The 26,217-nt window shown below is 48.1% G+C and overlaps 1 protein-coding gene across 1 annotated transcript in view; it reads left to right on the top strand.

The window, feature by feature from the left end:
• The window catches only part of LOC137425595 (protein rolling stone), a 45,867-nt gene extending 22,258 nt beyond the window's left edge, over window positions 1–23,609 (top strand). The window contains exons 2-3 of the mRNA XM_068114176.2: window positions 3,659–3,902; window positions 22,134–23,609. Of these exons, the coding sequence (XP_067970277.2) occupies window positions 3,659–3,902; window positions 22,134–22,699 (810 nt within the window). The 3' untranslated portion in view covers window positions 22,700–23,609. The remainder of the gene's footprint in view (window positions 1–3,658; window positions 3,903–22,133) is intronic.
• Window positions 23,610–26,217: the final 2,608 nt, after the last annotated feature.

Below are 26,217 nucleotides of genomic sequence, written 5' to 3'. Positions count from 1 at the left end.
AAATTGCCTTGTTTATTTTTTACATTATCTTCTATATATTCTAAATATATATCTGTGCAGTGTCTGTCTTGTGTTGTCTTGTCTTGTGTTGTCACTGAACTACTCCCTCAAACTTTTGTGAAATCGTACTATTCCAACTTGACCCACGGCGGGAGTATGCGCTCTACTGAGTGGCGTTCTAGTTTGAAACTTGTTTTATTGCCATACACACTCATCAGTACTTATGAGACGATGGTGAACACCTATCAGATGATGGGCACTGAAGCTTCCCTGTAGGAACTTTATGGCTCAATAGTTACAAAAACAAGAAGTTCTGCATCAGTCATTCGCCAAGTTTCACTGAGACCGCTGGCTATGCCTCTGGTTTGTGCAGACAATTGACCTTTTACAGGAGGAAGTAAGAGAGGAACAATTGTGTAACATGTGTGCACATGCGCGCACTGCAATGGAAAACGTGCACTCACAAATTACAAACATTTGTTGGTTTCTTGGCTCTGTCCAGCTTCATGTGCAAATCCCATGTGTTGTTTGACCGTCGCAGCCTCGTTACGATTGATGTCCATGGGAATGGCCAGATCAGAGCAAAATCCACAAACGTATTACTTTTGGGTTGAAATCTGCAACTTCTCTGCTTTTCTTCACATAAGGGCACCAATGGCGTTATGGAAACCCATCCAATCACTTGTTTAGCATGGCATTAATGATGTTTGTGCATGTTTGTTTAACGATGGGGTTATTCACGACAGTACCCTTGGTAATGAACTCTTTGTGATTGAAGTTGAAGTTGTCCCAATAATTTATGGTAATAGTGTTTTGACAGCATATGCTCAGAAGTATCCGCAGAGCATGCGAAATGTGCGGTTACTTTGGTTGCTTCCACCACAACCTCAGCCTTTTGCTATTCCTACGAGCAGATTGTGTGTTGTGCGTTTGAAGGCCCGGAGAGGTGGAATGCGAGTGATTATGATTATCATCCACATACTCCATAAGGGATGGTGGAGACGAGTTGTGGGAGTTTGGATTAAAATCGAAAATAGTGTTGTACATGCTGTGGGAAACCATGAAATCACTTGAGCTACGAGATGTGTAATCATTGGGTGTATCCCATGACTTCATGAAACAATGGAAATGTTTGCTCTATGGTCACAGCTCGGCCTATTCACATCTCATTGGATGAGTCCTGAACTCCCATCCCCTCTACAAGTCCAAAAAACAGCCATTATTTTGTGTCATATACCGACAGGATGGCCTAGGCCCTAGACCTAGAAGTGTGCACACTTGTCTCTGAGCTGGCTAGCCTGCATTGGAATCCCGGCCCAGCTATAGGCTACCATCCTGGTGATTCATCAATGTGTGTGCCATCCCATGTGTTGACGTTAAACTGGGTATCCCGTCTGCTGGCATTAGCTGTTGGATGTTAAATATCCAATGGTTTCCTGTTGCCAGCACCCCCAAACAAATGAGAAATTCCTGGCCTGACTATGCCGGGAGATTATGGCAAATTGCCCAGCATGACCCTTGGCCAGGAAACTTCTTTGGCAGAACCAACACTAACACAGAGTGTGTGTCCATGTCCATGCTTACTCTTAAAGGGCAAGCATGGACACCAGCTAAACAGGATGTTGTTTTCTTTTAGTGCCAAGAAGGTGATTACCAGATTCCATGTTGTGGTTTTTATATTGTGAGGATTCATGTAATTGCCAGATTCCTGTTTCCTCCCCTCTGTCTCCTCTTTTTCCTGCTTCTTTAGTCACCTAATTGTGTTAAACTGAGTATGTTGGCTTTTTTACCCTCTTGTCATCAGCTCCTCTTCCATGAGCCTAACTTGATCTTGTATATTTAAACAAATAGAAACCTGCCAAGTTGTGGGTCCTCGCATCTTGCATCCATCCAGCTCGTTCTCCTCAACTTGAGCCTGATTCTGTCTTGCCGAATGTGAAGGGCACCAGACATTTGCTCCTTCCATAATTGTGACCTAAATATCTCAGCTATTGCCTGCAGAGGAGCTTACGTAGGAGCAGTTGGGCAATGTTCCTTACATTATTGTATCTACAGATGTTCAAGATTACCAGGCTTTCGCTGATGTGTACAGCCATAAAGGGATGACTGCTTCTGGATTTTTTTTTCCATATACAAGATCGAGGCTCGTGTAAGAGCGAACATTAATCACAAAAAAACAAACTGACACATAAAACATATGATAAAGCGAGCGGGCGACAAGATGGGGGGAGAGAGGGAAGCACACAAGTACAACAGTAGAGAACAGGGACATCGGGAGATCTGTGGGAGGGAGAGGGCTTGGTGGGAGGAGGCATGGGAAGGGGGGGTGGGGGGGGGCGGTGGGAGAGCTATAAAAGAGATGGTGGTGAACAGCTGTTTTAAAGACCTGGAGGGAGGAGTGAGATTGAAGAGAGTGAGGGAGTTTGTTCCAGAGGTGGGAGAAAAGAGGAATGAAAGAGTGAAGGTGAGCAGAGAGTCTTGATTTTGGCAGTTTCACCAGAAGAGGGTTGCTGGCAGATCTTGTGCGTCCTGTAGGAATATTTGGGGGACACAGCATAGACAGAGCTGGGGGAGCAAGGCTGGAGAGGAGTCGGTAGAAGACGGAAAGACCACCAACCTGCCTGCTGTGAGTGAGTGAAAGGCCCTCGGAGATAGCTTCATCGTGGGAGATTCCAATGATTCTGAAAGCTTTGGTTTCAACAGCGTGAAGACGAGCTAGGTGTGAGGCAGGAGCACCAGCCCAGAGGGGAGAACAGTATTCCATTGAGCTGCGGATGAAAGCCTTGTATGTGGTGAGGAGCTCAGGTGTGCCAAGGAATGACTTCGCACGACTGAGGATGCCCAGTCGGAGACTGGCTTTGGAGGCCAGCTTGGAAATGTGGTTTTCCCAGGAAAGATCATGGCAGATAGTGAGACCCAAAAGCTTGAGTGACAGAACTTATTAGAGAGGATTGTTCAGAAAGTATATGGGAGGGTTGTCCAGTCGGTCTTTTCGGAGAGACATGGTGAGAGTGTGAGATTTGTCAGGATTGAAAGACATGTTCCACTTGTTTGCCCAGTCTGTGATTTTGTCATGGTCTGCAGAGAGTGAGGAGGCTGTAGGCTGCCGATCTGAGGGATGAGGAATGGAGCGGCAGAGAGTGGAGTCATCAGCAAAGAGATAGAGAGGATTTTCAAGAAAGTCAGAGAGATCATTGATGAAGACCAAGCCCAGGGCCCAGAACACTGCCTTGGGGAACTCCAGCCTGAACAGGAAGGAAGAGGAGATGAGAGAAACCCATTCAGGGCGACACGTTGACTGCGACTGGAGAGGAAATCCGCAAGCCATGCGTGGAGGAGAGTTTAGTGAGCAGAGCGGGGTGCCAGACCGTATCGAAGGCACATGATATGTCAAAGAAGACAGCTCTAATTTTCTGTTTGACATTGAGGACCTCCATCCATTGAGGATATCCTGGATATCTCACCTGAGAGCAGACGGTGCTATCGTTCTGCCCTATTTGCTTCATTATAACAGATGTGTTTGGCAACATGTCTGTGGTTATAGTCTTTGGTGACTGTGAAGGTAAGGTTGTGAAGTTACATTTGTAGTGGAAGTATCAGGTGAATCGATACCTGTGCAATTATTTTTTTGACATGATTCTTCTCGTTTTTCCTTTAGTGGTTTATTCATCCGGCTGGCTGGCTTGCGATCCGGTTGGTTGTCGCCATGTTTGTGTTGACGTGGTGCATTGTCAGCGGTGTGGGCAAGAATGACCTTCGCTGGTTCATCTACCTGAGCAACCTTGCTTTCCTGCTGCTTTGCATGTACCTGGTGCTGGCTGCGGTGAACCTGCTGTGGTATTGGGTTTGGAGGATCCGTGAATCGAGCAGGATAGGTGTTACGTTCATCGTCATGGAAACAGGTACTCTTTAGGTAGTTCTGTCAATGAGAGATTTAAAGTGGAACTGCTTTGAGTGCTGTGCTATAGTTATCATCAGTTCATGTTTGCAAGACATTTCTAGTGGTGACCTTTGAGTTTTTACTTTGACACGGTCTGCTAACCTGCACATTTATTTTGTAAACCACTGTTTATTTAATGCATGTACACTTGGTCGTCGGTTAACCACGTGAAATGACGTTAAATGGATCAATTTATCTCATACGAAGAAAAAGAAAGAGGTATGTTATAGGTTCCTTCACTCTCATTAAATGCATCACTTTTAAGTAAATTCACACACTTTTCATTGTTTATATATTCTGTATTGTACATTGTAGTACTGTAAATAAATTTAAAATAAACTAAAATCATGTTTAATTACCCTATAGTAAAATAAAATAATCTACTGGTGGATGGTTGAGAGTGGGAAGGTGACGAGTTACTGAGACCTGGAGGTTTCCCTCCTTCCCCAGATGTAAGAACAGTTGATGCCAGAACGTAGTGCAACATTAGGTGGGAGAGAGTAATGTGTGGATGTAATAGTCCGCTCTGACCGACAACGTATTCATTAGCGATCGATGGGTAAATAATCACGATGTTCTTTGAAGCCTTGGTATCTAATTATTAGAGACGTTACAGCGAAACGATGTTAACCGGGACGACGTTAAGCGAGGACTACCTGTATATTATTACCGAAGCGAAAAGTTAAGCGAAAAGCGGGTTTAAGCAATCGGTTTACTTCTGTCTGTCTGTCTGTCCTTCTGTCTGCTTGAGATCAGTTTGTGATCGAGGAACAACTTGATTTCAATTGAAACTTATATTTTAAACACCAGTCGGAATATGAATCGGAAAGCAAACCTGAAGTGAATCTGTACTTTGGCTCTGAATTTGACTCGATCGTGCATGCATTGGGATGTGAGATTTTTTTTTTTTTACTCTCTGTCTGCCTGGCAGTGAAACAAAATTGATAAATACCCTGTCGTGGACTCACGTTCATCTCTTGAGGTTGTATTTCAGACCTCTGCTGACTTGAGGGGACTCCCCTGAGAGGCACCCTGATCCCCTGGGAGCCCCCATGATCCAAAATTGAAAAATTGAGGCTAGAGCGATTGTGCGAGTTTCTGTCTTGCATTCATGTGGCATGTTTCAGAACAATCAGCTGGGTGATAAGGGAGGGGTAGCAAAAATAGAAAGAATCAGACAGACAGACAGACGGACGGACGGACATACATCCGGACATCACGACCCGTTTTAGAAGTTAATCTCTTCGAAAAATTAGAAGAGAGAACCTAAAAATCATCCCAAGCAGGAAACTCACTGTTTTAAAGACATTGTAAATGATACAAACAACAGGTATGAAGAACTGATGCAACATGCCGTACATAAAGTGGTGTATAAAACACTGCATCAACAGCGGTAAACTTCCAGATTTTTTTTCTATAACCTTTAAAATCTTTATTTTATTTCAATTGAATTAAATACTTGAACACTGTAAAACACAAATCGCCTTTTTGCTGCTTTCAAAACCCTTCTCTTTAGCAGTAGTTTAACAAAATATAATGGTATTTTACGCCATCACGACAAATCTAATTTGCAGCTGATAGACCCCGTCAATGTCCTTATTTATCAGTACATCACGGGGTAATGTGTTCTATGAACTCTCTCGTTAACCAAGTATTGTCTGCCTCGATCAGAGATCACACGTCACTTGGCTCAATCTTCCTCAGCCCATGACTGTTTATTATGGGGATGGAGCTGGTGGGCAGGAGGCTCAGCAAGGGAGGCATTTTCTTAATGATAATACTGTACTGCATATGCACACGATAAAGGTATTGGTGCAGAGAGTGGCCAGGAAATGCAGTGGACATTGGAGGAGTGGAAGGATGCGATCAACAGATATTGATTGAGGATGAGCCTGGAGAAGACTGGTGGTGGCGTGGTGTGGAGGGAAATCAGGGGTCTTTATCCCCAAAGACCACCGGCTCAAAGATCCATTGAATCGTTTTATTAAAAACATATATTTACAGCACAAAACTGTCATAATGTGCACACTATTGATAGGAGAGACGAACCTGATGCCTCCCTGACATCATAGCTCGTTCTACTGACAGTCTCAATAATCAGTCCTTATATACCTTCATGTCCTTAAACAGGGGGAAGGGATATTTGCATACAGTGCATTCAGAAAGTATTCAGACCCCTTCACTTTTTTCACATTTTGTTATGTTGCAGCCTTATGCTGAAATCGTTTAAATTCATTTTTCCCCTCATCAATCTGCACTCAATACCCCCATAATGACAAAGAGAAAACAGGATTTTAGAAAGTTTTGCAAATTTATTAAAAAGATAAAACTGAAATATCACATTGACATAAGTATTCAGACCCTTTGCTATGACACTTGGAATTTAGCTCAGGTGCCTCCCATTTCTCTTGATCATCTTTGAGATGTTTCTACACCTTGATTGGAGTCCACCTGTGGTAAATTCAATTGATTGGACATGATTTGGAAAAGCACGCACCTGTCTATATAAGGTCTCACAGCTGACAATGCATATCAGAGCAAAAACCAAGCCATGAGTTCGAAGGAACTGCCTGCAGAGTTGCAACACTCCACCGATCTGGGCTTTATGGCAGAGTGGCCAGACGGAAGCCTCTCCTCAGTGAAAGACACATGAAAGCCCACCGAATCTTGTTTCTCACAGTCTGAGAGTCCTTTAGGTGCTTTTTTGCAAACTCCAAGCAGGCTTTCATGTGTCTTTCACTGAGGAGAGGCTTCCGTCTGGCCACTCTGCCATCAAGCCCAGATCGGTGGAGTGTTGCAGTGATGGTTGTCCTTCTGGAAGCTTCTCCCATCTCCACGCAGGATGTCTGGAGCTCAGCCAGAGTGACCATCGGGTTCTTGGTCATCTCTCTTACCAAGGCCCTTCTCCCCCGATTGCTCAGTTTGGCCGGGCGGCCAGCTCTAGGAAGAGTCCTGGTTGTTCCAAACTTCTTCCATTTAAGAATTATGGAGGCCATTGTGCTCTTGGGAACCTTCAATGCAGCAGAGATTTTTTTGTAGGCTTCCCCAGATCTGTGCCTCGACACAATCCTGTCTCTGAGCTCTGCAGGCAGTTCCTTCGACCTCATGGCTTGTTTTTTGCTCTGATATGCATTGTCAGCTGTGAGACCTTATATAGACAGGTGTGTGCCTTTCCAAATCATGTCCAATCAATTGAATTTACCACAGGTGGACTCCAATCAAGGTGTAGAAATATCTCAAAGATGATCAAGAGAAATGGGAGGCACCTGAGCTAAATTTCAAGTGTCACAGCAAAGGGTCTGAATACTTATGTCAATGTGATATTTCTGTTTTTTCTTTTTAATAAATTTGCAAAAACGATCTAAAATCCTGTTTTCTCTTTGTCATTATGGGGTATTGAGTGTAGATTGATGAGGGAAAAAATGAATTTAAACGATTTCAGCATAAGGCTGCAACATAACAAAATGTGAAAAAAGCGAAGGGGTGTAGCGACCCATGGGTCCCCCAAAGCTCGAGACCAGCAACAGAATCTCCTGGCCCAAGCTGGTGACGTAACCGGCAGCCAAACCGCGGCGCCGAGGTTATAATCCTTTGCACCTGTCGGTCACATGACCACCAAAGCGTGCCTCGCCTGAGAGGCGGGGCTTTGGTTCTGATGTATGCTTTTTGGTTTGGATATATATATGCGAACCCGATAAACGGGTTTTCAGAGTTCCCGAGATGATTATACAATAAACATCTTCTCGGACGAGTTTGTGTCTTGTCCGTCACTTCGTCCGTCTCAAGCAGGAGCGCTGCTCCTTCACTGGTGACCCCGAGTTTACGACACGCGATGGACACGGCAGTGTCCCTCAAACTGCCCACTTTCTGGGAAGCACATGCCGCTGTCTGGTTCGCTCAGGCGGACTCCCAGTTCGCCCTGCGTGGCATTACGGAGGACACCACGAAATACCATTACGTGGTCGCCGCGGTCGGCTCCGTGACCGCCGCCCGCTGCCTGAGCCTCCTCCAGAGCCCGCCCGCTGACGGCAAGTACGACGCCATCAAGGCACTTCTTCTGGGCGCTTTCGCCCTCTCCCCGGCTGAACGCGCACGACGCCTGCTCGACCTTCCTGAGCTCGGCGATACGCGCCCGTCCGAACGTATGGACTACATGCTTGCGTTGCTTGGCGAGCATCCCTCGGATTTCCTTTTCCAAGAGCTTTTTCTCCGCCAGCTCCCGGCCCAGGTCCGGGTCGCCCTGGCAAGCACGACCATCACGAACCCCCGCGACCTCGCCAGGGAGGCCGACAAGATCAATTCGGCAAGCCAGCTCGTCGGAGCGGCGAGCCAGCTCGTCGGGGTGGCTGCCGGGAGCCCGCCCGCCGCCCAGTCGGCGCCCGCGGCGCGGTTTCCCGCCCACCCGCCCGACACCCGTGACGCAGCTTCCTTCCCGGAGGCCGCCGGGCCGGCGCGACTGGCAGCGGCGACGCCGCGTCACCCGGTCCCGACGCGTCGACCGGAGCCCCCGCCAGACCCGGCCTGGTGTTATTTCCACGCCAGGTTCGGGCGGCAGGCCCGATCATGTCGACCCCCGTGCACGTTCGGCAAGTCGGGAAACGGTCGGGCCGGCGCTCACTACCAGCCATGAGCGCCGGCCGTTCCGGAAACCTGCTATTCATCGCGGACCAAGCGTCGGGGCGGCGTTTTCTCTGCGACACCTGCGCTCAGCTGAGCATCATTCCCGCTTCGGCGGAGGACAGGCAGGCGCCATTTGCGGCCCCTCCTTAATCGCAGCCAACGACTCTGCCATCCGCACCTTCGGCCCACGCACCGTCGCCCTCCGCTTCGGCAGCCAGCTCTTTCGCTGGGAGTTCGTGACGGCGGACGTCCCCATGGCTTTGCTCGGGGCCGATTTCCTTTGCGCCCATGGGCTGCTGGTCGACGTTAAACGTCGGCGTCTCGTCAACGCCGAAACTTTCAGCTCGCTGGCGTGCGCCTTGAGCCGTTCCATGCCCACCGAGCTTTCCTGCGTCCTCCCGTTGGCAGACGGCTTCGCGCGTCTCCTCGTGGTGTTCCCGGCCCTCATGCGACCGACGTTTTCGGCCGTCGCGGTGCGTCACGGCAGCGAGCATCACATTCCCACTACGGGCCCGCCGGTGTACGCCCGAGCTCGCCGTCTCGACCCAGCCAAACTCGCCGTCGCCAAGGCCGAGTTCACCGCGCTTGAGCGCCTCGGCATCGTGCGGCGCTCCGACAGCGCCTGGGCCTCGCCGCTGCACATCGTCCCGAAGCCTGGGGGCGGATGGCGGCCATGCGGTGACTACCGCCGCCTCAACGACGCCACTACCCCCGACAGGTACCCCATCCCGCACATCCAGGATTTTTCCGCCCGGTTGGCGGGGCGGACAATTTTTTCAAAAGTGGAACTGATTCGGGGGTACCACCAGGTGCCCGTCCGCCCGGCCGACATCCCGAAGACGGCCGTTATTACACCTTTCGGCCTCTTCGAATTCCTCTGGATGCCCTTCGGCCTCAAAAACGCGGCACAGGCGTTCCAGCGCCTGATGGACGGCGTGCTGCGCGACTTGCCGTTCCTCTTTACCTACCTGGACAACATCCTCGTCGCCAGCACGTCCAGAGCCGAGCATCTCCTCCACCTCCGGACGCTGTTCGGCCGCCTCAGCGAGCACGGCTTGATCGTCAACCCGGCCAAATGTCACTTTGGTGCGGCGACGATCGACTTTTTGGGCCACCACATCACCCGGAATGGCGCCGTACCGCTACCGGCCAAAGTCGAGGCCATCGCCGCTTTCCCGCGCCCCCGCTCCGTCAAGGCGCTGCAGGAGTTCCTCGGGATGGTGAACTTTTACCACCGCTTCGTGCCCCGAGCTGCGCAACTCATGCGGCCCTTGTACACCGCCCTCCGCGGCCAGCCGGCAAAGCGCGACGTCGTCTGGTCCACGGACATGGACGCTGCTTTCACCGGCGCGAAACGGGCCCTCGCCAATGCCACGCTGCTGGCCCACCCGGTACCCCATGCTCCCATCGCCCTCACCACGGACGCCTCCGACTACGCCGTGGGCGCGGTTCATGAGAAATGGGTAAACGGGGCCTGGCAGCCGCTCGCGTTCTTCAGCCGGCAACTCCTGCCCAACGAGTTGAAGTACAGCACTTTCGACCGCGAGCTCCTCGGGCTGTACCTGGCCGGCCGCCATTTTCGCCACCTCCTGGAGGGCCGCCCGTTCACGGCCTTTGTCGACCACAAGCCATTGATTTTCGCCATGGCCAAGGTCACGGAGCCGTGGTCGGCCCGCCAGCAGCGCCACCTCTCCGCCGTGTCGGAATACACCACGGACATCCGGCACGTCGCCGGAAAGGACAACGCCATGGCCGACTGCCTTTCTCGAGCCGGCGCCAACGCCGTCCACCTCGGCGTCGATTTCGCCCTGATGGCGACGGACCAGGCCACCGACGGCACGGTGCAGGCGCTCCGGGTGGCGGACACGGGCCTCCGCTTGGCTGACGTCCCCTTCGCGGACACGGTCCTGCTTTGTGACGTCTCCCAAGGCCGACCTCGCCCCGTTGTGCCGGTCACCTGGCGGCGGCGCATTTTTGCTTCGCTCCACGGCCTCTCACACCCGGGCCGGAAGGCGTCCCAGAGGCTGGTGTCGGCACGTTTCGTCTGGCACGGGTTGCGACGGGACGTCCGCGACTGGGCCAACGTCTGCACACCCTGCCAGCGGGCCAAGGTCCACCGTCACACCCAGGCTCCGCTGGCTCCTTTCACCGTGCCCGAGCGACGTTTCGACCACGTCCACGTGGACCTGGTGGGTCCCCTGCCCCCATCGCAGGGGTTCACCCACCTGCTTACCATGGTGGACAGGACCACCAGGTGGCCAGAGGCCGTGCCCCTCGCCTCCACCACCACCGCCGACGTGGCCCAGGCGTTCACCGCCACCTGGGTCGCGCGTTTCGGCGCACCGGCGGACATCTCGTCAGACCGCGGCCCACAGTTCACGTCCGAACTGTGGGGCGCGGTCGCCCGCACGTTGGGTGTTACCCTGCACCGCACCACGGCCTACCACCCCCAGGCCAACGGGTTGTGCGAGCGGTTCCACCGCTCCATGAAGGCCGCACTCATGGCCGGCCTCCAGGACGACGGCTGGGCCGACCGGCTCCCGTGGGTTCTTTTGGGCCTCCGCACGGCTCCAAAGGAGGACCTCCAGGCGTCCACCGCCGAGCTGGTGTACGGCCAGGCCCTCCGCGTCCCGGGCGAGTTCGTGCCCGACGCCACCAGCCCCTGGTCCGCCGCGCGCCAGCGCATGGACTTCCAGGAGGCCGCCCAACGTTTCGCCCCGGTGCCCACGTCCCGCCACGGCGACCCCCAATCCTACGTCCCGCCACGGTGACCCCCAATCCTACGTCCCCCCAGCACTCCGCACGGCGGAGTAGGTCTTTGTGCACCACGACGCGCACCGGGGGCCGCTCCGGCTACCATACGACGGACCCTTCCAGGTCCTACGACGGGACAACAAGTCCTTCGTCATCAGCATCGGCGGCCGGGCGGACCAGATTTCGGTGGACCGCCTCAAGTCGGCCCACATGGACGTCGGCCAGCCGCCACGGCTGGCTCTCCCACCGCGGCGCGGCCGCCCCCCGTCCACTGCACCCCCCGTCCGGCCACCCGCCACCACACCGGACCCCCCCCCCCCCCCGCGACCAGCCAGGGGTCGTTTCGGTCGGGTCATCCGGACCCCCCTCAGGTTGACCTTCCTGGACCAAGTCGATTCTGGGGGGGCGTGTGTAGCGACCCATGGGTCCCCCAAAGCTCGAGACCAGCAACAGAATCTCCTGGCCCAAGCCGGTGACGTAACCGGCGGCCAAACTGCGGCGCCGAGGTTATAATCCTTTGCACCTGTCGGTCACATGACCACCAAAGCGTGCCTCGCCTGAGAGGCAGGGCTTTGGTTCTGATGTATGCTTTTTGGTTTGGATATATATATATGCGAACCCAATAAACGGGTTTTCAGAGTTCCCGAGATGATTATACAATAAACAGCTTCTCGGACGAGTTTGTGTCTTGTCCGTCACTTCGTCCGTCTCAAGCAGGAGCGCTGCTCCTTCAGGGGTCTGAATACTTTCTGAATGCACTGTAGTATAGCTGCCTGAACCTGAGGGCAGCAAGTTGCTTGATACAATGGAAGTCTGTTTCACTGCATGTTTGCAAGGAAAGATATGCAGATTGTAAAACAATAATCAGTGAGGTTGCATTTCAGGTTAATTAACTTTCAAAAAACAGCTGTTCACCACCATCTCTTATCTTCCCCCATCCAAAACCTTGATCTTTTCTACCCCCGTTAATACACCCCAAATCCACCTCTTTCAATCTCTGACTTCATTCCTGAAATTCCTAGTAGTGTCAATTTGTTTCATACCGTGAGCCCCTTCCCTCCCCCTCCCCCACTGCCCCTCCCACAGATCTCCTCCAACTCTCTCCCTTCCACAGATCTCCCGATGTCCCTGTTCTCTATTGTTGTGGTTGTGTGCTTCCCTCTCTCTCCCCATCTTGTATCCCCCTCCCTTTATTGTTTTATGTGTCCGTTTATGTTTTTGTGTGTTGTCTGCTAATGTGTGTTTAATGTGCTAGTGTAGCGGTTACCGCTGGATGTACATAATCGCCTTGCACCGGCCAGAACACGGCCAGACGCGCCTCTCCCGGGCATGCCCGGACTCACTGTTCCCGGGCACGCCCGAACCTCCCGGGCACGCCCGGTCTCGTCTTTCCCGGGCATGCCCGCTCTCGCCTTTCCAGGGCTCGCCCAGAGCGTCCGGGCATGCCCGCTATCGCCTTTCCAGGGCTCGCCCAGAGCGTCCGGGCATGCCCGCTATCGCCTTTCCAGGGCACGCCCAGAGCGTCCGGGCATGCCCGCTATCGCCTTTCCAGGGCTCGCCCAGAGCGTCCGGGCATGCCCGCTATCGCCTTTCCAGTGCTCGCCCAGAGCGCCCGGGCACGCCCAGCCTCGACTTGCCAGGCCGCAGCCAAACACGCCCGGGCAGGTCCAGACTCGCCTTTCCAAGGCTCGCCCTTGATACCCGGGCATGCCCGGTATAGCTTTTGCCGGGCAAACTTCCCGACATAAATGTGTATATATATTGTTGCCCGAAAAACGGGCTTGTCAGAATACCTGAGCTGTTTTGTTTCAATAAAGCAACTCGGACGAATTCCGTCTTTGGTCGCGTCAATTCTTTCGACTCGCGTTGGAGCGCAGTTCCTTCACTAGCTCTTACACGAGCCTCAATCTTGTATACAAAAAAAAAGAAAAGTTAACAATGGTCAATTTGACCTCTAGAGGAGTCACAGAGGATGTGTGAATATTGCAATCAGTTTCAAGAATGCAGAGCATTGTTCATGCAGATTAGACAAGCAGATTAGGTCTCAAAGTCCGACATTTTGGCGCCATTCAGAGTCTAATGTCCTTCAAAATAATTCATTTTAAAACATTCATTCGATATATATATATACTGTATATATACACTACCTGTCAAAAGTTTTAGAACACCTCAATTTTTCCAGTTTTTATTGAAATTTACGCAGTTTAATCTCTCAATAAAAACCACCTTTAGAGGCCATGTTTCCCCGCAAGCGGGGGTTGGCCTTTTTCGGGAACTGTGGTTGTTGTTGTTTTTCGGTCTCCTTTTAATTTTAATCTCTCAATCGAGAGATTCTTCTCTTCTCTCAATCGAGGAAAAGAGAGAGGAAGGGGAGGGTGGGGGAGAGGAGGTGAGAGGTGCAGGAGAGAGAGGGGTGGGGGATAGATAGAGAGAGAGAGAGAAGAGAAGAGAAGAGAAGAGAAGAGAAGAGAAAGAGAGTTTTAAAGAGTTTTAAAGAGTTTGATCTCTCAATGTACTCTGAAATTAAGCACAGAACAAATAAACAATTGGAGATAAAAAGAAATCATAGAATTATTTTGTTTAACAAAATTTAATTTAAATTTTTGACTCAGCAAAGTAGCCACCTTTTGCAGATATAACCGCCGAACACACTCGGGGCATTCTTTCCACAATGGAAATCAAATATTGTTCGGGAAGTTCTTCCCAGCACTGTTGCAGAAGTTCCCACAAATGTGTTGCACTTGTAGGTTGCTTTGCTTTCACCCTTCTGTCCAGTTCATCCCAAACCAGCTCGATGGGGTTTAAGTCTGGAGACCGCTGGCCATTCCATATTTCAGCGATCTCGATGCGAGAAGTAGTAGAAGAAGAATGATCCGTGGCAACACTTTTGCAAAATATTCAATTCTTTAACCATTTACTTGGTTTAGTTTAACTTCTGATGTTGTGAAAGCCTGATATGAAGACACGGACATCCCTCTGTCGAGGTGCTGGAGGGACATGAATGTGAACATGATGGAGGAAATCATTACAATCATTGGTGGACTATATAAAGTCAGATGTGTGCTGGCCTGTGCCATGTTTATACACATGTTGGATCAATGGTTGAAAGTAACAAACTCACAGACACAACAAACGACTCGTAGGAATTTGTCCTTGGAGTTGTGGTAACAATCAAATGATACCGACCTTTTTAAAAATAACTATGTACTGTATAGGGAAGTGCAGGGAACTTGAACACAGGAGGCCATTTTCCCATCGGGCCTGCCCTTTATCAACCCCACATTAATTCAATCCATCCATTTATTTAATTGATTTCACCGGAGTGCGGTAGGAGGAGTAAGGAGAGAACATTGGGGGCAATGTCAGAGACGTCATCAGGGTGTTTTCTTTTGTGAGGTGTTTTTGTATTCAAAATCTCGAGGCTTATGTAAAAATGAGTTGATGGACGAAAAAGGCAACATAGTGACGGTATGACCACAGGTAGGTACAACGAGCAAGGTAGAGGGAGAAGCAAATGAAACACAGTAGCCGGTAAGTAAGAGGGTTGGTTTGGGTAGGGCTAATGGGGGTAGGAAAGATTTCAGATCGGGATAGGGGATGACACGAGATAGCGATGACCATTTGCTTGAGGCCCTGCAGGAAAATATTCCACCGTCTCTGGAAGGCAGTTCCCCAGCTGAGATAAGAGGAACAAAAGAGTGGACGTTTGAAGTAACACTGGATATGGGAATTTTAACCAGTAGGTTCCTGGAAGAACACATGTTCCAGAGTATCTGGGGAGGGTTGGAGGGCTGGTAGATCAGAGGGAGCTAGACTTGAGGAGAGGAAGTAAATAATAGAGCAGCCACTGACTTCTCTGCAATGTGAGAGCAACAGTCCTTGTGCTTTGGCCTCATCAATGGATGTGTCAATAAAGTTGAAAGCTTTATATTCCACATGTTCCAGGAGAAGAGAGAGGAAGAGCAATGGAGTCAGAGATGGAGATGCTAGTACACCTGCCCATATTGGTGAGCATTACTTCGAAGAGCTACGGACAAAGGCCTTGTAGGACGTGAGACCTTCTGATTTATCAAGACATTATTTTGAACGACAGACAATTTCCAGTAAGCATGGCTGTCTTTAGACACCAGCTTTGCTATGTTTAGTAGAGGTCATGGCTGATGGTGAGGCCTACTAGTTCGAGAGACAGAACCTCTTCCAGTGGCTGACTACAAAAATAGATAAATGGATGAAATCAATGAGGTATGCTATCCACCATGGAAAGTAAGCATAAATTCACAATTTGGGTGTTGTCTCCCATTGGAGCAAAAGAGCAAGGGTTAACACAGATAACCATGGAAATAAATGGGTGGGTTAGTTTGACGATTCTTTCGGAGTGCCAGCGTGAGCTAGTGAGATTTTCCAGTATTGAAGAACAAGGTCTATTTATCAGACCAGAATCTAATCGATTCCAGATAAGCAGAGAAAGAGAGAGATGCAGCCGCTGTATGTCCAGCAGAGGGGTGGGGGTACTGTACGACACGATGTGAAATCTGCAAAAAGAAAGAGAGGATTTCCAGAGCATCAGAAAGGTCGTTTATATCAACGATGAACAAGACTGGGCCCATCACACTGCTTTGGGAAAGGGGAGGAGATGGCTCCATTCATATCAACACTTTAACTGAGTGAGTGGAGGAAGTCATAAATCCAAATGCCACTGCCCCAGACAAAGAACATGTCAAGCAAAGCAGGATACCAGACTATGAAATGCCACAGATACAGTATGTTCAAGGAGGCAGTCCTGATCTCTTCTTTGAGACTTAGGGCCTTCCACCATTGCTGAGCGAAGAGCAGATGCATGTCCAGATTTGAGTGACTGGAACGGAATCTAAACTTCCGGTCAGAGATCAGGCTGTTTGAAAACAGGAAAAAGTCGACACCAGCAACAATGATGGATTCCATGACTTTGCTTGTAATTTTAAGTATGGTCACAGGTCTGTAGTTGATTTAATTTGTTCTTGCATCATTCCTGTGGATAGAAGTGATGTTTGCTGACTTCCGGACCAATGGGAGGTGGTCAAAGGAGAAGGACAGACTGAATAGAGCAGATAGATGGAAAGCAAGAGTGTGAGAACAGGATTTGAGAACATGGTTACTGATGCCATCTGGGCCCGTAACCAAAGCAGAGTCAAGGCCGGACAACAGGATGGGTTGGGTACATGAGATTTGGAGGCAGAGTTAAGACTATGTGCCTTAACTCGGGCAGGGTTTGCCATAATGCCATTTGAGGTTTGGAGGGAATGGAGGAGTTGGTGGGGGTGGGACACCAAAGACGGAATTGACAAGGCATCCCCCATGACATAGTCATAGAGGAAGGAGACTGGTTGGAGAGTTTAGCTTTGAAATTCGTAGGATCATTTTGTCTGGCTTGCCTAAGGATGGACACAGACTTGTTACATGATTTAGAGATACCGATTTTCACGAGATCACATTATCCTTCCGCCACAGGATTTAGCATTCCAGGATTGAGAGTATGTACAGGATTGCCTCAGAAGAGATGGGATAAACCATTGCATGTGAGAGGGTCAGCTTTTGTGTGTGTGTGTGTGTGTGTGCGTGTGTGCGTGCGTGCGTGCGTGCATGCGTGCGTTGCTTGCGTCACGATAATAAGAAGCATGCCCTCTTGCTTTCACGTAGCGGTTCCTGCTGTCATAGAATAATACAAACCAGTAGGCCAGCTGCACATGTTGAGTTAGATGCTGCACGTTGAGTTTTCCAAAATGGGTGCTGGCAATTCAGCAGATCCAGCAATTATTTAATGTAAATGATTGATTTACTACACGTGTGTGAATACACGTCGATGCACATGTGAAATAGTATGTTTATAAATCCTGTATTTGCACACTATTCAGCCTTGGAAAACCTTCGCGAAAACCGAAATTACGTACAACAACCTTCCAACCTTCCATTTTTTTTTTCAACGACCTTCCAGAGTTTTTTTTAATTTTTTTAAGACTTCACATATTATTATAATAACTATTTTCTTTCCTCTGCATGGGCTGTAATCAAAACACATCTTTTTCATGATATTTCATGAGTTTCATGAGTATCCCAAAGTTTCACGCATTGTTCAGTCTTCAAATATACACCGGAGGCTTGAAGCCAAAGCCTGTAAGTAGCGACCAAAATGGCGGACGTATGATTTGATATATACAGTATATATATTTTCAGGTTACAATTGTGGGTGGAGTCACGGCAGTAACCAAGCTCCGCCCTGGATGGACAGAGGTTCAAAGTGACTGGCAGAGAATATTATAGTGGATGGTACCCTAGTTACCCCCTCCTGCAGAGTAGTCCTGTGAAGAGGTTTCCTTGTTTCAGGACTTGGTGGAGGTTTTGCTCGTATTTCCTCCTCTGCTTTTTCTCTTTAACCCTTCACATTTAGTGGCTTTCAGCCTTATTTAGGGCCAATTTCAATTAAAAAGTACTGTTATAAAAATCCCTCAACATATTTTACGACATTTTACATCCTCATTGAGATTCACAGATAGATATGCAATGTGTTTGTGAAGTACTATATGCTGCGTTTTGATTAAACGGAGGCACGACAAGGACCAACTAAACAAAAGTAACATAGAAACCATACACATTTGAATAATACAGTCATCTATCTATAATTCCAGTAATCTCTGTCTGTCTGTCTGTACGTCTGTACGTTTGTCTGTGACCGCTGTTTCTCGACAACCACGGGTCCGATATACTTTTAACTTGCCAGGTATATTGCTGGGGACCCGAGGATGTGCCTTTTCAAGGTTTCATATTAATCGGACAATTACTTACCGAGCTATGTACAAAAAACGATTCAACCAATCAGAGAGCAGCGAACGATCGCGTGTGCCGAACGTGGCGGGCACACTCTGCCTCGGATGGCACATTTGAGAGCGTATTCATTTATTTCACGTTTGCAAACTATGTTGGCGTTAAACTATGTTTTACAACTAATAAAAACGAATTTGCGATTCATTCGCTTTCCTGCGCGTTTGTGCACGCGATGGCGATTTCTTTACCAAACTCCGGAAGCCGTTCGCTTTGGACCGAACCATTGCATGTAAATAGAGGGGGGGGATTGTCACCACTCGCAAGCCGTTCGCTTTGGACCAAACCATTTCATGTAAATAGAGGGGGGGGATATAATTTTAGATATAGATATAGTACGGGCATGCCCTAGTATTACTAATTTGAAAGCAACTTACCTAAGGTGACTTCAGAAACTGCTTCCTTTTTATGAGTTTCCATGTTGGGGGAGATACTTGTTGCTATTCTTTAGTTGTTTTGAGTGAAGGGATAATACCTATATAAAATAGTGAACAAAGTATCAACATGCAGGCCCGATTGGAGGTCCTCAGTCCCGAAACATAATGAATAAAGTATCAACCTCGACATTGTGCACATCAAAACTTGCTGTGGGCCGGAGGTTCTCCATGCCTATTTTAGTGTAATTTGGCCAGACGTATATTTTGCGGACGTGAAGGTTGAAAAATTACCAGACATTTTTCTAGACTATCCCTGCAAGGTTGTGCAATTTTAAATGATCTGTCTTGTTATTTGTTTGTTTGTTGCATGGCTAATAGCTTATCAGCGATAATCTGTGTTAACTTTGTATCGCAGTTGTTTGATGCTTTACCTCGATAATAACGGGTGCCCATTTTGTATACCGTGGTATAATACGTTTCAAGCTTTTTCATATAGCTCTCTACCAGCTCTCTAGAAAACTCTCCACCAAGGTCACTGCACTCATTTGTTGCATCATCTCTGGTTAATGTGTCTGGGTGAATCTCTGCGTCTCCGGGTCTGGAACGTCTTTGGGTGAATCGCTGATGCGGTACTCCCTGTAATTTATGGCAGGGTTTTGAAATTTGTAATTTGTTCAGAGTGCCAGCAACAATTGTCGTCTCTTTGCGAAAGACAGCATGGGAGCTTTAACGTCCACCAGAAAATGCTGGCAGACGAGACGCCTATCTCAATGTCACGTCCAACCCATGGCACGCTCATTGATGCCCTGCATGGAAAACACCAGGGTGACAGTTTATAGTCGAGCTGGGAATCGAACCAACAGTCGACAGCTCAAAGGCGAATATCGGTATGCTTCCTCTAAACTAGTTTTTCAGCCCTAAGGTATTATTGCTAAGTGTGCTCAACATGTCTGCCACTCTGATATTGCCTTCAGAAACCTTGACCAAATATATCCTCATTTTCACCTCTTACCACCCATGCGCCCACTTTACCTCTCCCCATTTACTCGCAGATTGCTCCACTTATTCTCCTCCACATGTTTGTTCATGCCATTGTTGCACCCGCCTGTTATCCTCATAGTCCCACAGTCGGTGCATTTTCTTCTAACCTCTCACCCTGCTCTTTCATGAGTCTCAACATTGTATACAACACAACAACATGCATTTTAAGGCCATTTTCCCTGCGAGAGCGGGGGTTCGCCTTGCGGTCCCCATGACAATCTTCTCCATCTTGCCCTATTTTCTGCATCTCTCATTGTTAACCCCCTTGCCCGCATTTCTTCTTCCACCATCTTTGGCCAAGTCTTTCTCGGTCTTCCCCGTCCTCTACTTCCTTCTACATTCATTTCCGTCACTCTTCTCAACCAGTCACTTTCATCCTTAACACATGACCAAACCATCTCAACCTGTTCCTCTTCACAGCATCAATCACAGGCAATATTCCCATCATCTTTCGCAATTCATCATTTGTCTTCCTCTCTCTCAACGATACTCCGCACATCCATCGAACCATTCGCAGTCTCAACATTGTATACAATATAAAACAACTTCCAATAAAAGGCATTCATTACTTCCACCACCAAAGATGGACAGAGGTTATGTTTTCACCTTGTCTGTCTGTCTGTGAGCAGGATATCTCAAAAAGTTATGGACAGATTCAGACGAATCTCGGTGGTCAGATTGGGAGTGTGACAAGGACGAATTGATTAGATTCTGGTAAAGATCCGGATCCGGATAGGTTTTTTAATTGTCAATGTGATTTTTCATAATTGAGAGATAGGACCAACAACGATATTTCAAAATGTTGTGGACGAATTATGACAAAACGAGGGTTATCAGTTGGTTGGGTGACACAAACAAACCGATTAGATTTTGGTTAAGATCCGGATCCAGATCCAGCCTATCAGTGGGATTACGAATGCTCTCTCTCGAGTGCTGTTCTAGTTGGTTGTGTGTTCCCTGTTCAGTGAGATTTGAGCACACAGCTCTTTTAGTGCTTAGACACCCCCACTTAACCATAATCATCTTGTGTTCATAATTACGAGGAAGTTGCTGCAATTGCAAGATCCAAAATGACTGTTTTGTTTGTCATTTATTACCTACCGCTTCCCTTTAAAGCTTTTCTTCCACTTTCCTGATGATTCTGTTCTGGTTTCCCTTTCCTCAAGTGTACTGCAAATACAGGTGGCAAGATGACACAGTTGGTGGCAAGCTCACCCTGAGCTGTCTCGCGTCTTCTCTTTTGGCTTCACTCACAGAAGTCACATTTGATTAGAAACTATACTTCTGGTACCACTCTGGTAAAGGTATTGGGCATCACACAGTTTTAGAATGGATTTTAATGGTGGTACGTAGGTGGTGGACGTCTTGGTGTCTATTTTTTTTTTAAAGAGTAGGCCATTTGTGGTATCCTGGCTAAATTCCGTGCTCGTTGGATGTGTGATTAGCACTTCCTACAGTTTGTGGGAGTGCTCGCTGTGCCGCCATCCCTCATTCCATTTCCTAAAATACTAGATATATACCTGTGTGAGGGTGGAATGGTGCTTGGTATGAATAGTGCAATGGATGAGATTGTATTCATGTCTCATGGATTTGACCTCTTTTTTTCTTTTCTTTTTGTATACGAAGTTGAGGCTCCTATAAGAGCTAACACACAGAACATATAATACAGGGAGCAGGAGACAAGAGGGGGAGAGAGAGGAAAGCACAACAACAGTAGATAACAGGGACACCAGGAGATCTGAGGAAAAGAGAGGGCTGGGGTGGGGTACATGGGATAAATAAGAGGAACACTACAGGGGATTTCAGGAAAGAAAACGGGAAATTTGAAGGAGGTGGATTTGGGGTATATTAACGGGGGTAGAGGAGATCAAGGTTTTCGATGGGGGATGGGGCCCTCAGAATCATCTTCATCGTGGGAGATGCCAATGATTCTAAAAGCCTTGGTTTCTATAGCGTGAAGCTGAGATGGGTGTGAGGCAGGTGCACCAGCTCAGAGGGGAGAGCAGTATCCACAAGCTGTGGATGAAAGCTTTGTCTGTGGTGAGAATCTCAGTGGTGCCAAGGAAGGATTTTTTAAAAGAATATGAGTTCCCTTACAAGGAAGTTTGATCCAAGAGAAGACCATTAGGCCCATAAAAGCCTGCGCTACAATTGCCAACCTATGGTTGTTTGTCCATGCTTTATTCTTTTTTTTAAATGCTGAATGTCAGGCAAGGAAGCAGCATGTTTTAAAACTATTTGATATAGTTAGAACCACCGACCTCCCAGACTCGGAGCAGATGCTCCAACCACAAGACCACCGAGGCTGGTTGATGCCCTTACAGTTTGTGTTCTGAATATTCAAATTGATGTGGTGAAGTGTTCATTTTCAAGGTTGTAGAGTTTAATTGTTGAGCCCTTATTTTGGTACTGCATTGTGAAAACCTGAATGGTAAATATAAACTTAATGCTCATTGCTTTATCATCTGTTGTTGTGCATTTGCATCGAAATGATTTGAACTACAAGTGGAATGTGGGAATTGAGATGCACATCTGTCTGTCTGCAGGAGAAGACACATCACCAACCCGGCTCTGGCAGGTTTCACTCGGCTTTCAGTGGCTCCTGCGTTCGCTCAGCGGAGACCTCGGGATTATGGTGGCTTTCACCTACTGGGCCTTTGAATACAGCCCAGAAACCTCTACGATCGATGGACCAACCGTGGTGATTCATGGTGTAAACGTTGTGGTTATACTCGCCGAACACTTGCTCTCGCACACCATGGGCAGACTTTTGCACATAGTGTATGTGTGGGCTTTCATCGGCCTGTACTTGCTATTCTCGGTCATATTTTGGCTCAGGGGAGGTATCAACCTCAAGGGTCATCCGTATATCTACCGTGCGTTGGACTACAGTGGGGATCCTTTACGAGCCACGGTAAACGTCTTGCTGCTGGTACTCGTATTGTGCCCCTTGGTTCACGGAGGGCTGTGGCTGTTGGACTTGGTTGTTTTTCTGCTCTTTCGACGATCACCGCCAGCGACTGAGATGACACAGTACATGATCAGCAGGCAGGTGTCACAGCAGTCTGGCGATGAGGTTAGGAATTGTGTCCAACAAGACAAACTACCCTGAAATGGCAAGACATTTTGATGAGTTGAGAACAGTCTCGCTGATGCTGGGGTAGGCAGTGCATTCCGTGAAGCACCAACAGCTCAGGTCATGACCCCTGGTCCACAGAATACTGGACCTACTTAGGAGGACCAAGTGCATTCCTTTTATAATAATCTAAACTTTAGATTCTGAAGGTCCCTTCTTCCCAGCACCTCCTCAGAAATGGCTCCCATGCCGTCTTTACCTCCTCAGGAATGACTCATTCACCACCTGCATCTCCTCATAAGTCGCTCACGCGTCATCTGTACCTCCTCAAGAGTGAGGTGCCCCACAAAGTAAATCGATTAAAAATGAAATGTTGTGCTGTTTATTCCAACTTTCCAAAAAAATCCCCCCCCTTGAAGTTTTGAACTTTGATATAACCGTTTTAGTTTGACATGCTGCTTGGCAGACTTGAAGTCAGCTGTTTGATGCTAGAGCTCCAGGAATTAGGAATTATTCTGAATAACTGTTTGCTGGTGTATAGTTTTCAATGTCATGTTAACGCACCAATATTTTTGAACCGATTATGGAAGGAATTTTATTGCATGTCACTTTGGTAATGTTTGTTGAGGTGAGATGTTAATTTGAAAAGTTGAGTAGAGTAAAAAGGTGATGAATTTTCATATTGAAGTTAATCTGTGTGGGAAGATCTGGACATTGAAACCTCTCGTATTAACAAGTCACTTCGAGAGCCATCTGATTGCAGAAGCATCCTTTAATTATTAGTATTTTGAAAAGGGAGGGGCCTTGACGAATGTTCTCAGATGAAGTACCGTATATATATAATTGAGAAAGTGTAGATAGAGGGCGAAGAAGAGCCAGTCATTTGCTTTCCTGTGTTTCTGTGTCGCTTGTGGTTTATCTCTTAAATAAATGCAAATGTAGACTACACTTGTCTGCCAGTTCTCCAGTTGGAAACATTGAATGTCATATACAGTGCATTCAGAAAGTATTCAGACCCCTTCACTTTTTTCACATTTCGTTATGTTGCAGCCTTATGCTGAAATCGTTTAAATTCATTTTTTCCCTCATCAATCTGCACTCAATACCCCATAATGACAAAGAGAAAACTGGATTTTAAAAGTCTTGCAAATTTATTAAAAAGAAAAACCTGAAATATCACATTGACATATAGTCCAGCGGCTAAGTCGAAAAATATTTCACTTTGTGGAGAAATTATGAAACTTTGCAGACAGGTGGAGGACCCCCAGTAGGAACATTTTTCGATTAGGACCCAACTCTGAAACGCCCCCTGGTGGCCGCCATCTTGAATTTCAGAATGGCCGCCAGATTTGATATATATTTGCCTATAACTTCGAATCTCCAATGGCGGTTTCCCGACTTGTATGGTGAGGACAAGTACGTAATTGTACTTGGGGGGCTGCATACAGAAATGGCTGCGTTGAGGACCATTGGCAATATTCTTGATGGAAGCGGGTGGACAGAGGCTTTGGCACAGGCCGACATTGCGAGTGCAGGCACCTGTGAAGAATTCCTTCGAGCATCCCATGTGACCAAAACCCGCAGGGCACATCAGGTTACTGCCGCAGCTTTGTATCAGTTACAGCAAAAGGCCTATTAGGATTTTAAACAGACTGAAAGCACAGACCATCATGATGGTGAACCTGACCCAATCGAGTTCACTGAGTGGTGTGCCGGGAGGTCCGATAAGTACCCACAGTTTCATTTTTGGCAGACGGTGTTAGATTTTGAACTGACAATCTTCCAATTCGTAAGGTCCTTGCGAGTGGCTGATTTTGACATGTGCATTGCATCACAAGCAGATTTAGTACCGTGGTTCTTCGCATTGGACATGACAAACTATGCCCGCTGGCTACCAGTTCATGTGCGAGACATGTCCAATTTGCAGGATAAGTGCCCGGATGTCCATCGTGAGTTCAAGCATGGAGGATTCACTTCAAACAAGACAGGTCGACCGTTCTCGGCTATTTCGTTGGACCAAGCACACGAGCAGGTTAACGCACTTGTTAAGGGGGACGGCAGAGCTGTTGGTCTTACGGAAAACCCTGGAGCACTTAGGAGATGGATGGTTGCTGGACCTGAAATAGCAAGACTAGTTGGAGAGTTTGAGGATGGTTTCGACGACGCCGGGGCATCCATGACACCTGCTCGCCACCATGAACAGACGAAAAGCGTCCAGGAGAAATTTGTTGAAGATGTACGATCATTGGTTGCCACAATTGAAGAAATGGGCAACCCTTTCATGGAAGATAGTATGGACTTGCTGAATCTCAATTCCAAAGTCATCATGCCAGAAAAAGTGGTGAAAGCCATGAGGAACGTCAATGCACTGGGAAAGTCAAAATATGATGAATTTGTGGAAGAGCGTTTCAAGTCCAATTCGAAGTCAATTGGAGACACCATTTCCCGCAACAATGTGGCTGTGTTCAGCAAGCCTGGTGTGCAAAAGACAAAGGCAGCAGGAAAGTTGACTGAGCTGAAGAATGACAGGGCTCTGTTCTCAAGGTTGTACATTGCTAGTCAAAAGAGAGAAGGGGATATCGATAAATTCTTCAGGCACGAAAACCAGTCTAGTCCACCGTCACTCGCAAGTGGAGGTCAGATGAGACAAGGTGACAAGCATCAGCTTCTGGACTGTCTCAATGGCGTGATGACCGATGATGGTACGGCCTTGGTGGTTGATGCTAAAGTTCTTGATGGCCCTGCTGTTGTCCACTTTCTACAGCCTGGTACCTGTGCCACCTTCGAAGATTACGCCCAAGATATCTTTATCCCATATGTGGTTAGGGAACTGGGGAATGCTAGTCGCATTGATATTGTTTGGGATGTCTATCGGCCGGACAGCTTGAAAAACGCAACGAGAGAGAAAAGGGGCTGTGGTACAAGACGCCGAGTGACTTCCTCAACACGAATTCCAGGTAACTGGCCAAGCTTTCTCCGAAACAGCGACAACAAACATGAGCTATTCCTGTTTCTTGCCCAGAAATGTGTGAACTACCAAATGGCAGGTGACAAGCTCATCTACAGCACTGTGGATGACAAAGTTGTGTGCTCTTCCAAAGACGCCATCAATGCAGCTCTTGCCCCTTGCTCACACGAGGAAGCAGACTCGAGGATTTTTGTTCATGTCATTGACATGGTTCGGCATGGACATACAAAAGTGATGATCCGCACTGTGGACACTGATGTAGTGGTGATTGCAATTGCTCACTTCTTGAACATTGGCCTCAAGGAACTTTGGGTTGCCTTTGGAACTGGTAAGAAGTACAGGCACATCGCAGTACACCAAATCGTCGCTAACATAGGACCAGAGAAGTCCAAGGCTCTGACATTTTTCCATGCGTTTACTGGCTGCGATACGGTGTCCTTCTTCGCAAACCGTGGAAAGAAGTCTGCATGGCAGGCATGGCAGGCATATCCAGATGCTACAGAAGCATTTGGGACATTGTGTTCACAACCAGATGAGGTGCCGAGGACTGTCATGGACATCCTGGAACGATTTGTTGTGTTGCTGT

The sequence above is a fragment of the Myxine glutinosa genome, chromosome 4 (assembly GCF_964187855.1).
Source record: "Myxine glutinosa chromosome 4, kmMyxGlut1.1, whole genome shotgun sequence".
Classification (NCBI taxonomy): domain Eukaryota; kingdom Metazoa; phylum Chordata; class Myxini; order Myxiniformes; family Myxinidae; genus Myxine; species Myxine glutinosa.
Note: the sequence above shows the minus strand (reverse complement) of the source record. Positions and strands in the feature narration are given on the sequence as shown.